The sequence below is a fragment of the Homarus americanus genome, unplaced genomic scaffold (genome assembly GCF_018991925.1).
Source record: "Homarus americanus isolate GMGI-L3 unplaced genomic scaffold, GMGI_Hamer_2.0 scaffold16886, whole genome shotgun sequence".
NCBI classification, from domain to species: domain Eukaryota; kingdom Metazoa; phylum Arthropoda; class Malacostraca; order Decapoda; family Nephropidae; genus Homarus; species Homarus americanus.
The window spans coordinates 151596-165561 of record NW_024714591.1 but is presented as its reverse complement, the minus strand read 5'-3'; the positions used below and the strand labels follow the sequence as shown (position 1 = coordinate 165561).

The 13966-nt window shown below is 42.3% G+C and overlaps 1 protein-coding gene across 1 annotated transcript; it reads right to left on the bottom strand.

Annotated features, from left to right (window-relative positions):
• Positions 1–1655: 1655 nt before the first annotated feature.
• Positions 1656–10145, bottom strand: LOC121879143. The gene is made up of 7 exons (XM_042385745.1): positions 9974–10145; positions 9685–9810; positions 5375–5709; positions 3969–4077; positions 3106–3208; positions 2860–2958; positions 1656–2595 (listed from the first exon to the last, which is right to left on the bottom strand). The coding sequence occupies exons 2-7, from the start codon at positions 9725–9727 to the stop codon at positions 2481–2483; spliced, it is 804 nt and encodes a 267-aa protein (XP_042241679.1). The 5' UTR covers positions 9728–9810; positions 9974–10145; the 3' UTR covers positions 1656–2480.
• Between the last annotated feature and the right edge of the window lie 3821 nt (positions 10146–13966).

Below are 13966 nucleotides of genomic sequence, written 5' to 3'. Positions count from 1 at the left end.
CTACAGTGAACACCTTACTACAGTGACCACCTTACTACAGTGACCACCTTACTACAGCGACCACCTTACTACAGCGACCACCTTACTACAGTGAACACCTTACTACAGTGAACACCTTACTACAGTGAACACCTTACTACAGTGAACACCTTACTACAGCGACCACCTTACTACAGCGACCACCTTACTACAGCGAACACCTTACCCCAACAATAAATTTACTGTGATAACAAAAAACATAATTCTTTGTGAAGTTTCCTTTTGTTTCACTCAAAATTAAGATTATCCTCAGACCTCAATACAGACTGACCTCACCTCTCTGAATCAAGACCTGAACCTAAAGGATACAATTTGTGTTGCTAATGACCCTTGACCTCACCCGTTATCAAAACCTTAACACAAGTCTTCCTCAACTGTCCTGTTAATCCACCGATCCCTCCATCTATCTATCTATCTATCTATCTATCTATCTATCTATCTATCTATCTATCTATCTTTTATACCCCAAAAATCCCGGAGTTTTCAACATATTATTTTTACCGAAGTTTTCTCTCTTCATCCAAATGTCGATGTCGGCAACTTTTTTTTTTCTCCTTAACTCAAGTTCTCTTTAACACACTGATTAAGGATGCGAGGTCAATACTCCGTCATTAGGGTAATTAAGTCCCGCTAATGACCCTTAAAGCAATTAGTCCATGTGATTGAGGTTGTTCTGGTTGATAGCGCTGTAGTAAGAATAAGTACCTTGATGTGTGTATTATTTTATGTATACTAGTGTGTATTAGTATGTTTCAGTATATTTCATTAATCATATGAAACACGATAGAGAAATTTTTCTTCAATTCACTGATCGTATGAAGCAGCAGACACACATGTTATTATGTGACATAGAATTGTTTAAGATAATAATATAGAAACACCTTTCATATGTTAGAATTAATGGGAAATAAACAAATAAAATCATCAAATATAAGTAAGAGTATAAAGAAATCCTTACATTGTGTTGTTATCCTTTGATTGTTAAGTAACCTGAAGAATTGTATGAAGAAACACTGTAAGATGATCACTATGAAATAATATGTAAGTATTAAATTATTGTAAGTTAATTAAAAATACTTAAAGGGTGTAAATATTTTGTAAAATGTAACTAAGTTTTTGTTTTACGTATATGATTTTCTCAGTAAATTATTGATGTTGTCTTTTTAAATATTAATTCCACGATAGATTGATTGATGATTAAGACTAAATCATAAATTGTTAAACACTGAGAGTAGAGATTGACCTAGAATTGTAAGTGGAATACCATCATTAAGGGTTATAAACACTTAAATAATTAGTAGAAAAATTTTAATTTGAAGAAATGTAACGAAATATTTAACATAACATACCCTGAGGCTGTATTAATTATAAGCTGGAATTTAAACCAGTGATCTAACAGAGCCAGACCTACTGTACAGGGTATGGGGGAAGGGTGTTCCTCACTCTTAGATCAGACGTCAAACGGAACAGACGTGCTTTAAGTCTCTCTAAGGGTTTTAATTATAATATAAGTCTGTTAAACACCCGAAGAGATGGTAAGATGAATATATGTTAGTTGTTAATCAGTGACATAATGATTAGGTAATAATACTTGATGTATAAATAAAATGGAGAAGTGAAACATTGGAATTTATTTGATAAACAATGATAAACTAAAATATTTATTAATATAATGATAAATGTGTGATATTGTTTCAAAGATTAAACTGATTTATAAATTAATTGAACATAATTTACTTAATAGTGAACATATGAAAGAGATATTACAGTTTTTATTAATTAAGATGAATAGGGATATATTAGTTATAATTTAATATGATTTATTACTTAATGTGAATTACTTAATAATTTATTTCTTTTGTAAAGTGAACCATAGTGATTGAAGTGAATATTTTTGTTATTTATCTTACCTGAAATATATTACCTATGTTAATAAATATTTCAGGGGTTTAAGTGTTTAGGTGTGGATTGACTGAAGATGTTATGTAACCGGTTAGATGATGAGCGCTGGATGATACAACAATGGACCACAACTTATGTACCAGTTAAGCTGAGGAGCAGTTATGATTATAGACTGATATAATGTTACTAGAGAAATTGTGAAATTACAATATGAAAAAAGTTTGTATGAATGTCTAGTGAGAAGTTATTACCAGACTTGGGTTAATATGATGTATGTTAATTTAACTTAGAGATCATTTTATCTCATAAGAATTATATAAACTTTCATACATTCTTTGTGTAATTATATTGTTACAGGTTAATAATTGTTCTTAGTAATTACGTATGTATGTGTGTGTATATGCCCCAGAGAAGGACCACTAGGGATGGACCAGTATACCAGAGGACCGCTAGGGATGGACCAATATACCAGAGAAGGACCACTAGGGATGGACCAATATACCAGAGAAGGACCACTAGGGATGGACCCACAGAGGACACTATGCTTCTCGAGCGACATACACTTGATCAGTCGTCAGTTCACACAATGGACTCTTCCTCTGGTTACTGTAATGGACGCTCAGGTACAAGTAGTGTTTGGTGGTTATTGCCGCCACACCTGTGTGAGGAAGACTAGTGTTACTACTACTACTACTACTACTACTACTACTACTACTACTACTACTACTACTACTACTACTACTACTACTACTACTACTACTACTACTACTACTACTACTACTACTACTACTACTACTACTACTACTACTACTGCTACTACTACTACTACTACTACTACTACTGCTATTTCTATTAATGATAATAATAATAATAATAATAATAACAATATCACCAATGCTACAAAAATCCTAACTAACTCACCAGTAAGGATCCCTCAGATCAGTGGTGTAGGCGTAAGGAGGCTGGATGTAGTGTCGTGGTATCGTATATAAGTCCCTGTAGAACGAGTCATGTGTACTGTGTAAAAGATAAAACGAAAATTTATAGAGAAAGTTGTAAAACCAGGAGAGCTAACCTAACCTAACCTAAGCTATCCTAACCTAACCTAACCTAACCTAACCTAAGCAGAGAGTAGTTTTAAACATTGCATCAAGTAGAACTCACAAGGCAGCCCAATAAGGAGAACCTAGAGGCATGGGAGTATCGGTCACCCACCTCCACCTCCCCATCGTCTCGCAGCCTCCAAGCCACAGGTCGACGCTCGCTTCTGAAGGTGAGGAAAACGAAGTAAAGATGATATTTGGGTGTTAGGTTAGGTTAGGTTAGGTTAGGTTAGGTTAGGTTAGGCTAGGTGTTTTAAATATCTTCTCTGGAAAACAATGAATCAGGTGAATTTTTGTAGTCGTTTTCGTAAAAGTTCAAAAGCTTTAAAATCTATTTTACATAAAGCTTATAAATAATGACTAAAAATAATAATATAGAACCTTAATGATTTTTTTTAATGTCGTGATTATCTCGCTAAAAAAAAAAAAATAAAAAATAAAAAATAGTCTTAGTTTTGTGTTTTGTCTTGTTTTGTGTCCAGGTCAAGACTACTGTCACTCTCCACGGTAAGGTAGGAAGATAAGGCATTTTCCTGGGGTCAAATATGGCACTTATCAAAGGTCAAACATGGCACTTATCAAAGGTCAAACATGGCACTTATCAAAGGTCAAACATGGCACTTATCAAAGGTCAAACATGGCACTTATCAAAGGTCAAACATGGCACTTATCAAAGGTCAAATATGGCACTTATCAAAGGTCAAATATGGCACTTATCAAAGGTCAAACATGGCACTTATCAAAGGTCAAACATGGCACTTATCAAAGGTCAAACATGGCACTTATCAAAGGTCAAACATGGTACTTATCAAAGGTCAAACATGGCACTTATCAAAGGTCAAACATGGCACTTATCAAAGGTCAAACATGGCACTTATCAAAGGTCAAACATGGCACTTATCAAAGGTCAAACATGGCACTTACTGGAGGTCTGGAGATACTGGAGGAGGTCAATGTAGTCAGTGGCATTCGAGAAGGTTAAAAGGTCCCCGAAGATTGACTTACAGAAGAGTCTCGCTTCGGGCCAAGTGACCTGTGAAGTAGATAAGTAGACAGGTGAGGTCGGTAAGTACACAGGTGAGGTAGACAGGTGAGGTAGGTAAGTACACAGGTGAGGTAGATAGTTGAGGTAGGTAAGTACACAGGTGAGGTAGACAGGTGAGGTAGGTAAGTACACAGGTGAGGTAGATAGTTGAGGTAGGTAAGTACACAGGTGAGGTAGACAGGTGGTGGGGAAGTAGACAGGTGAGGAGTAGATAGGTGAGGTAGGTAGAGATACACACAGGTGAGGTGGGGAAGTGAACAAGTGAGGTGAATGGGTGAGTAAGGGAAGTACACAGGTGAGGTAGACAGGTGGGGGTAAAGGGAAGTACACAGGTGAGGTAGATAGGTGAGGTAGGGAAGTACAGAGATGAGGTAGATAGGTGAGGTAGGGAAGTGCACAGGTGAGGTAGATAGGTGAGGTAGGGAAGTACACAGGTGAGGTAGACAGGTGAGGTGGGGAAGTACACAGGTGAGGTAGACAGGTGAGGTGGGGAAGTACACAGGTGAGGTAGATAGGTGAGGTAGGGAAGTACAGAGATGAGGTAGATAGGTGAGGTAGGGAAGTGCACAGGTGAGGTAGATAGGTGAGGTGGGGAAGTACACAGGTGAGGTAGACAGGTGAGGTGGGGAAGTACACAGGTGAGGTAGGGAGGTGGAGACAGGTGAGGTGGGGAAGTGGGGACAGGTGAGGGGTAGACAGGTGAGGGGGAAGCACAGGTGAGGTAGACAGGGTGAGGTAGGGAAGTAGACAGGTGAGGTAGACAGGTGAGGTGGGGAAGTAGACAGGTGAGGTAGATAGGTGAGGTAGGTAAGTACACAGGTGAGGTAGACAGGGTGAGGTAGACAGGGTGAGGTAGGGAAGTAGACAGGTGAGGTAGACAGGTGAGGTGGGGAAGTAGACAGGTGAGGTAGATAGGTGAGGTAGGGCAGTACACAGGTGAGGTAGACAGGTGAGGTAGGGAAGTAGAAATTAATTCATTTATCTTTCCACCTGTACATCACCTTAATTACCCTACCGGTGTTTACAGGAGCAAATTAATCAAAGGGGTGGTGACTTTCTCTTACTTTTAGTGTGGATAAAATATTACAAAGGAATTATTGACGTGTACCTGTGGGGCTAAACCATCATCCTTAAAAGGTTAAACCATAATCCTTAAAGAGTTAAATCATCGTCCTCAAAGGGTTAAACCATCATTCCTAAAAATGGTTAAATCATCATCCCTAAACGCTTAAACACAGTTCTCAAAAGGTTAACAAATATCATCCACAAAGGGTTAATTAAATACCTTTCCATTGGTGATGAGAGCGATGCATCGACGACCTACACGGGTATACAACATGGGACAGTCTGGACTCTGAGTGCTGGTGGCATTGAACACGAAGGTCGCGTCTCCGTTGGTAGTGTTGAACGAGCGGGTAGAGTTCAATCTATTAGTTTCGTTAACGACTGGTGGAAGATCATTGTTGGTAGGAATTTCACCCTTTGAGGAGGAGTTGCTTTCACGAGATAAGTCATCATCACTCTGGGTCTTTGGGGTGTTAAGATGCTGGAGAGATGGTGTCTTAGTAGGTAGGGAGAGGTGTAAGGGTTCCTCCTCACCTCTGGTCAGACTATAACATCCTGGAAAGAAAGAGAGAGAGTGAGAGAGAGAGAGAGAGAGAGAGAGAGAGAGAGAGAGAGAGAGAGAGAGAGAGAGAGAGAGAGAGAGAGAGAGAGAGAGAGAGAGAGAGAGAGAGAGAGAGAGAGAGAGAGAGAGACAGAGAGAGAGAGAGAGAGAGAGAGAGAGAGAGAGAGAGAGAGAGAGAGAGAGAGAGAGAGAGAGAGAGAGAGAGAGAGAGAGAGAGAGAGAGAGAGATACAGACAAAAATACTGAAAGAGTAAGAAACGTTAACAGATAGACAGAAACGTTAACAGATAGACAGAAACGTTAACAGATAGACAGAAACGTTAACAGATAGACAGAAGCGTTAAGAGATAGACAGTAACGTTAACAGATAGACAGAAACGTTAACAGAGACAGAAACGTTAACAGATAGACAGAAACGTTAAGAGATAGACAGTAACGTTAACAGATAGACAGAAACGTTAACAGATAGACAGAAACGTTAACAGATAGACAGTAACGTTAACAGATAGACAGAAACGTTAACAGATAGACAGAAACGTTAACAGATAGACAGAAACGTTAACAGATAGACAGAAACGTTAACAGATAGACAGAAACGTTAACAGATAGACAGAAACGTTAACAGATTGACAGAAACGTTAATAGACAGTAACGTTAACAGATAGACAGAAACGTTAACAGGACAGACAGAAACGTTAACAGATAGATAAGAAACGTTAACAGATAGACAGAAACGTTAACAGATAGACAGAAACGTTAACAGATAGATGCGGAAACGTTAACAGATAGACAGAAACGTTAACAGACAGACAGAAACGTTAACAGGTAGACAGAAACGTTAACAGATAGACAGAAACGTTAACAGATAGACAGAAACGTTAACAGATAGACAGAAACGTTAACAGATAGACAGAAACGTTAAGAGATAGACAGAAACGTTAACAGATAGACAGAAACGTTAACAGACAGACAGAAACGTTAACAGGTAGACAGAAACGTTAACAGATAGACAGAAACGTTAACAGATAGACAGAAACGTTAACAGATTGACAGAAACGTTAACAGTAGACAGTAACGTTAACAGATAGACAGAAACGTTAACAGATAGACAGAAACGTTAACAGATAGACAGAAACGTTAACAGATAGACAGAAACGTTAACAGATAGACAGAAACGTTAACAGTAGACAGTAACGTTAACAGATAGACAGTAACGTTGACAGATAGACAGAAACGTTGACAGATAGACAGAAACGTTAACAGATAGACAGAAACGTTAACAGATAGACAGAAACGTTAACAGATAGACAGAAACGTTAACATCATCATCATCACGAATATGGCGCGGCCATCTTCCACACTTGCGAGACACCAGCTGTTGGGTAAAACCATAATGAACTAACTCCTTCCACCCCTAACCATCAAGATCTCCTCCTCATCACCCCCCCCACCACCACATCCTCTTACCACCACCCTCTCACCACTATACCTCACCACTACCCTTTCACTACCACACACCCAGAGCACTGTACTCAGCTGAAAGCAGAGAGACCAGAGGATGAACACAGCCCCAGGATCCGTTACACACACACACACACACACACACAACACACACACGTCAGTGTCAAATCCTCCAGTTTCCGTCTCCACCTCCTCCGCCGACTCAGTCCCTCGGAGTTCCTGCACACGAGCCTCAGTGCTGACTCAACATTCATACTTCCCTAAGCTCACCTATGCCTCCCCCACCTGGTCTTCCTCCCTAAATGCCACACAACGTAAACACCTAGAAAAAGTGCAAAAGAGGGCATGCAAGATTATTCTCTCCCCTTCCTACTCCACATATCAAGAAGCGCTCAACACACTGACCCTCTCGGCTCTCACTGACCATCACCACGACCTCATCTGCAAATTTGGTGAGAAGCTTCTGCACCATCCTCGACACCGGCTGCTACTACCACTCGAGATCCCTCGTCCGAGAATTGCTGCTCGACACCACAACCGCATCCAGCCCATACGTGCACGTACTCATCGCTATAAGAACAGCCCAGCCCCAACCATTGTAAAATTTATCAACAACTTGTAATCAACCAGTGTATTCACTCCCAGCCAATCTTACCTTTTTGCACTGTCACTATGTTGAAATGCCCTGTAGTATGACCTTCTCCTCACCTAGTTATTATACATCATATTTGTATCACTTATGTTACTTGTATATTATTTGTCAATCAAGAGACCCATTCCCCAATTATGCAACTGTATATTTTCAGCCTTCCTGCTGCCATGCTCTTTCAATAAACCGTTAGTTATTATTATTATTATACACACACACACACACACACACACACATACACACACACACACACACACACACACACACACACACACACACACACACACACACACACACACACACACACACACACACACAATCTAAAGACAATAAATAAACTTTATCAACAAATAAAAAATATATTACATTTTATTCCCAGAAATAAAATCCCCAAAGTCATCTCTCACATCAGCAATAGGAGGATTACCGCGTCTGAGTGATAGTGAGATTAACTTTATCTGCCCTGCAGGACTCACTCGTAGATAACTTGCTGAGGGATAGTTATAGGTGTGTGATTATTACACACACACACACACTTGAGGTCCCTCGCCTGAGAATTGCTGTTCGACACCACAACCGCATCCAGCCCATACAAGCACGAACTGATCGCTATAAGAACAGCCCAGTCCCAACCATTGTAAAATTTATCAACAACTTGTAATCAACCAGTGTATTCACTCCCAGTCAATCTTACTTTTTGCACTGTCACTATGTTGAAATGCCCTGTAGTTTGACCTTCTCCTCACCTAGTTATTATATATCATATTTGTATCACTTATGTTACTTGTATATTATTTGTCAACCAAGAGACCCATTCCCCAATTATGCAACTGTATATTTTCAGCCTTCCGGCTGCCATGCTGAAGGACCTACCCGGACCACGTGGTGGATGTCCTGAACATCTGCAGCTGTAGTGAGGGAGCGGCTTAACACAGAAAGATAATCTACTGTATTCAAGGGGTTAATATTGCACACAAGGGAAAAAGTTCGTGAAATTTATCGTGATTTAAAAAGTTTCACGTTACACACAACACCTCCCAATGATGGCTTACATGACCCAGCACCCTACCTCACCCTAGGTCAGGGAGACAGGTACGACGACGACGACGACGACGACGACGACGACGACGACGACGACGACGACGACGACGACGACGACGACGACGACGACAACAACAACAACAACAACAACAACAACAATAATAATAATAACAATAATAATAACTTATCGATATAAGTATTTTTCATTATTATTAGTGTTTATTTTCTAGCAACATCTTCTACACGGGTGCCATCTTTCACACTCACTACCTTGTTAACTCTAAGCCACTACAGTACAGTATCTACAGTACAATGCTCTGTATGCTACTTCACGTACTCATAATTTCCCTCCCCAAAATATTCCCCAAAATCCAATTCGCATTTTTTTGGACAGCAAATTCACGAGATTTAGAGAAGTGGAAAGCATATATTTATACCCAAGAATTATTGGTACTGTTAAACGCGTCCAGACCAGGAGAGCTATCCAGGTGTGTAATTATAGGTGATGGTCTTATTGGTAACACTGACGGGGTTATTATTATGGTAAATTGGTAACACTGACGGGGTTATTATTATGGTAAATTGGTAACACTGACGGGGTTATTAATATGATACATTGGTAACACTGACGGGGTTAGGTTAGGTATATGGTTGATAGTTCCAGTATTTCCGTTACCCATAATGAGTTTTGAATTTTAAATCAAACTGTCGATGAATACTGATCAACCACCGGAAGTTAACGCTTGATCCTTGGCACACACACACACACACACACACACACACACACACACACACACACACACACACACACACTTACCGATCAATACTAACGTGATGAAGAGAACTGATGGAGGCTTCATGATTCAGCAGGTGAAACCTCAGTAACCACCAAAAACTAGGAACTTCAGCGGTCCTTCAGCAAGACGGCAAACTTCAGCAAAATCTGAAGCGAGAGGAAGTTTGTATGTCGATGAGAACACCCAGAGAGGCACTGTAAGACACTTGAAACTATGTCACGTCAAGGCAATCAAAGCTTCAACAGACAACGACCGTTGAGGCTTCAGCAGACAGCAGTTCTTAAGCCTTCAGAAGACAACAGTACTCACGCCTTCAGCAAACATCGGTACTTAAGCCTTTAGCAGACAGAAGCACTTAAACATTCAGCAGACAGCAGCACTTAAACCTTCAGCAGACGACAGCACTCAAGCCTTCAGCAGACACTAACACTCAAAGTATCAGCAGACAACAGTCCCTGAACTTCTCTTACACTTGCCTCAAGACGACTGAGCTAGACTAAGGCAATACGTGTAAGAAGAAGCAAATCACAGGTAACAGTTATCTCTATAAAAAAAGAAGAAAGATTATATGATACCTGTATTATCTTGGTTATGAAAGTTGGTCTTGCTTCGTCACATCATTTCGACTTATTGACTCTCCTCCTTAAGTTGATAATCTCTCTTCCCTTTCTCTTCGCCGTAATGTTGCTTCACTTTCTCTCTTTTACAGGTACTTTAACGGGCAATGTTCGGTGTATTTGGCATCCTGTGTACCGCCGGCAAGGCCGTGGGCTCGTAACACTCGTCTTGCCCGCGGTGCCCACCGTTTCTCTGTGGATGTCGGTCACACTAGAATAACCCGTTATAGTACCTCCTTCTTCCCTCACACAGCCAAACTGTGGAATGATCTGCCTTCTTCTGTGTTTCCATACAAATTACAATCTGTCTCACTTTAAAAAGCTGGTTTTCCGACATCTTCGTATTGTAGATTAACACAGCATAACCTTTTTCTTCTCTATTTTTTATTTTTTTCTATTCTTATTTTTTCGCCCCCCAGGCCCCGTTGTGGGTCGTTCGACCTGTGCCCGGGTGGGCTAACTCCCGTAAAAAAGAAAAAAAAAAGGCAGATGTGAACACGACTAAATGTAAAGTGTGTGGCCAGACACATGGCCACACACTCCAACACTAAGTCTTAGACCGTGAAAAACTCGAGCCTTATAGGGATAGATCCAAACACACTGTGTGTGCAGTGATACAGCACTTTATCTGATGGTAAGATAGCTGATATACTAAGGCTGTATCCACACTTGGCATATAATAGCTAAACAAACCGTATATACCGAACTATACAAATAATGTACTGAAAATAATCTGTAACACAATATCCTGACAACTGGGGTCTGATAAACATCCTTTGTCGCCACTGTAATCCTTTTTGTGCTACCGCTCACAAGATGAGCATAGGGTGCACAATAAACTAGCTGCGGTCCATGGTAATAATTCAAATTCACTATCTCTCTCACACACACACACACACACACACACACACACACACACACACACACACACACACACACACACACACACACACACACACACGCACACACACGAACGACGCACGCACGCACGCACGCACGCACGCACAGGCACTGCTATCATCTGCTGCATTAAATGATTAGATATGACGCTAGTGAGTGCCCCATTAAACATCCTCTAAAATGGTCCATATATACAGGTTTAGGTAACTGCTAGTACAGATTTACCGAGTTGTTCACAAAAGTAAGATAAACAGAATATTGAGGTCAAAACTAATACAGGTTTAGTTGATATGGTCGGTATAATTAGTTTGACGTTATAGAGTGGTGATAACTAAATGATGGGCCTCGTTATAGTCAGGGAACCACTATATCCTGGGCCAGTCCCGTTAACACCACCCCTCTACCTAACCTGTGTTTAAAGCTTACGTTCGGTTAAGTGCAGCCTCTAACAAAATAATATGTTTCTTTCGGTGAGAGGAGCAGCTATGAGAGTCTCGTTCAAGTACACACTGAAATAAGAAGACTATTTTTAACCAGCTTACATAAGAGAATTTCGAATATATTTATGTACGTGAGAGAACCAGTGAGGGAGAGGAAGATGAGGAAGAGAGGGAGAGGGAGGGGGGGGAAGGGGGGAAGGGGTGAGGGGAGAAGGAGAAGGTGAGGAAGAGGAGAAGGGAAGGAAAGGGACGGGGGTGGGAGAGGGGTGAGGGGGAGGAGTAACTGTGGGAAGGATCTAGAAGGTGAAGAAGTTGGGGTTAAATGGGGTATTGGGGTGGGGGGGTGGTTGGAGGTGGAAGAGTACGGGGGGAGGGAGGGAAGGGTGGAGGGGTAGGTGGGGGAAGGAGGGAGGATAGGGAGAGGGGGGGATTTAAGGAGGTGATAAGAGGGAAGGGGTGGGGAGAAAGAGGGGAGGAGGTGGGAGGGGAGGAGAGGGGGGAAGGGAGGAGGGGGGTGGAGGGGAGGGAGGAGGGGTGTGGAAGGGAGGAGGGGGGTGGGGAAGGGAGGGAGGGGATGTGGAGGGAGGAGGGGGGTGGAGGGAGGAGGAGGGGTGTGAAGGGAGGGGTGGAGGGGAGGGAGGAGGGGTGGGAGGGGAGGAGGGGGGTGGGAGGGAGGAGGAGGGGGGTGGAAGGGAGGAGGGGATGTGGAGGGGAGGAGGGGGGGTGGGAGGGGAGGAGGGGTGGGAGGGGAGGGAGGGAGGGGTGGGAGGGGAGGAGGGGTGGAGGGGAGGAGGAGAGAATATGGGGAGGGGGAACACCTGATACGACATTATTATCTCATAAAACTTTTATGGTGTTTCTTAACCAAACATATTCACTTGGAGAGAGAGAGAGAGAGAGACAGAGATAGAGACAGAGAGAGAGAGAGAGAGAGAGAGAGAGAGAGAGAGAGAGAGAGAGAGAGAGAGAGAGAGAGAGAGAGAGAGAGAGAGAGAGAGAGAGAGAGAGAGAGAGAGAGAGAGAGAGAGAGAGGTAAGTTAACACCGAAAAACAAAAATAGTTGCAGTAATAATAATAAATAATAATAATAATAATAATAATAATAATAATAATAATAATAATAATAATATTGATTAACAAGATCAGATTATCAACAACCTAACCTAACCTAACCTAACCTAACCTAACCTAACCTAACCTAACCTAACCTAACCTAACCTAACCTAACCTAACCTATACCTCACCTGTATTACCGAATATAATAAAGGTAAGGAACTCAGTCAGCGTCCACCCAACAATAGCCAAATCATTTATGAAACACAATATTAAATTTCACTCGGTCAAGTACGACGTTTCTGTACAATATCTTATTTCACTTAGAGTCTCAGTGTAATTGTGCCGCCATTTTAGGTATTTCTGGCTTCTCTTACTATGAAATACTTAAGTTACGAATTCTTAAAAATTCTCTATAATATCGTTGATCAATTGAACGAGATATAAGCTTACGTCTCCACTTACGATCATTTTTTTAATTTACGAACATTTGAAAATCCTTTGTGTTGTAGCTTTTAGTGAACCAGTTAGCTATTGTGTTATGTCTCTAGTTACCAGAATGTGTGTGTGTGTGTGTGTGTGTGTGTGTGTGTGTGTGTGTGTGTGTGTGTGTGTGTGGACAGTTGCTTTCATCCTGCGTACCAGAATATTCTCTCTCTCTCTCTCTCTTTCTACTTCTCTCTCTCTCTCTCACTCTCATCATCAACAAAAAATCTTCAGAACACATTGTAGAACATCGAGCTGGTTTGACCTTGACATCAAGGGTCATATTGTTATGGTCTCAGGCTGTATATTGCCGGGTTGAAGGGGAGAGGAGGGGGGGGAGGAAGGAGGAGGGGAGGAGGGAGGAGGGAGGGAGGGTGAGGGAAGGAGGGGAGGAGGGAAGGGAGGGAGGGGAGGAAGGGGAGGGAGGGAGAGGGAAGGAGGGGAGGGAGGAGGGAGGGAGGGAAGGAGGAGGGAGGGAGGAAGGGAGGAGGGAAGGAGGGGAGGGGTGAGGGAAGGAGGGAGGGAGGGAGGGGAGGAGGGAAGGAGGAGGAGGGGAGGAAGGGAGGGAGGGGTGAGGGGAAGGAGGGGAGGGAGGGAGGGAGTGAGGGAAGGAGGAGGAGGAGGAAGGGAGGAGGAAGGGAGGGAGGGGTGAGGGGAGGAGGGAGGAGGGGGAGGGGAGGGGAAGGGAGAGGAGGAGGAAGGGAGGGAGGGGTGAGGGGAAGGAGGGAGGGAGGGAGGGAGGAGGGGAAGGGAGGGGAGGAGGAGGAAGGGAGGAGGAAGGAGGGAGGGTGAGGGGAAGGAGGAGG

Coding starts and splice junctions, on each gene's coding strand:
- LOC121879143 (XM_042385745.1), bottom strand. CDS start 9,727: ATGAAGCCTCCATCAGTTCTCTTCATCACGTTAGTATTGATCG. Junction 5,710..9,684: donor CATCACGTTAGTATTGATCG/GTAAGTGTGTGT, acceptor CTTTCTTTCCAG/GATGTTATAGTCTGACCAGA. Junction 4,078..5,374: donor CTCTCATCACCAATGGAAAG/GTATTTAATTAA, acceptor TCTACTTCACAG/GTCACTTGGCCCGAAGCGAG.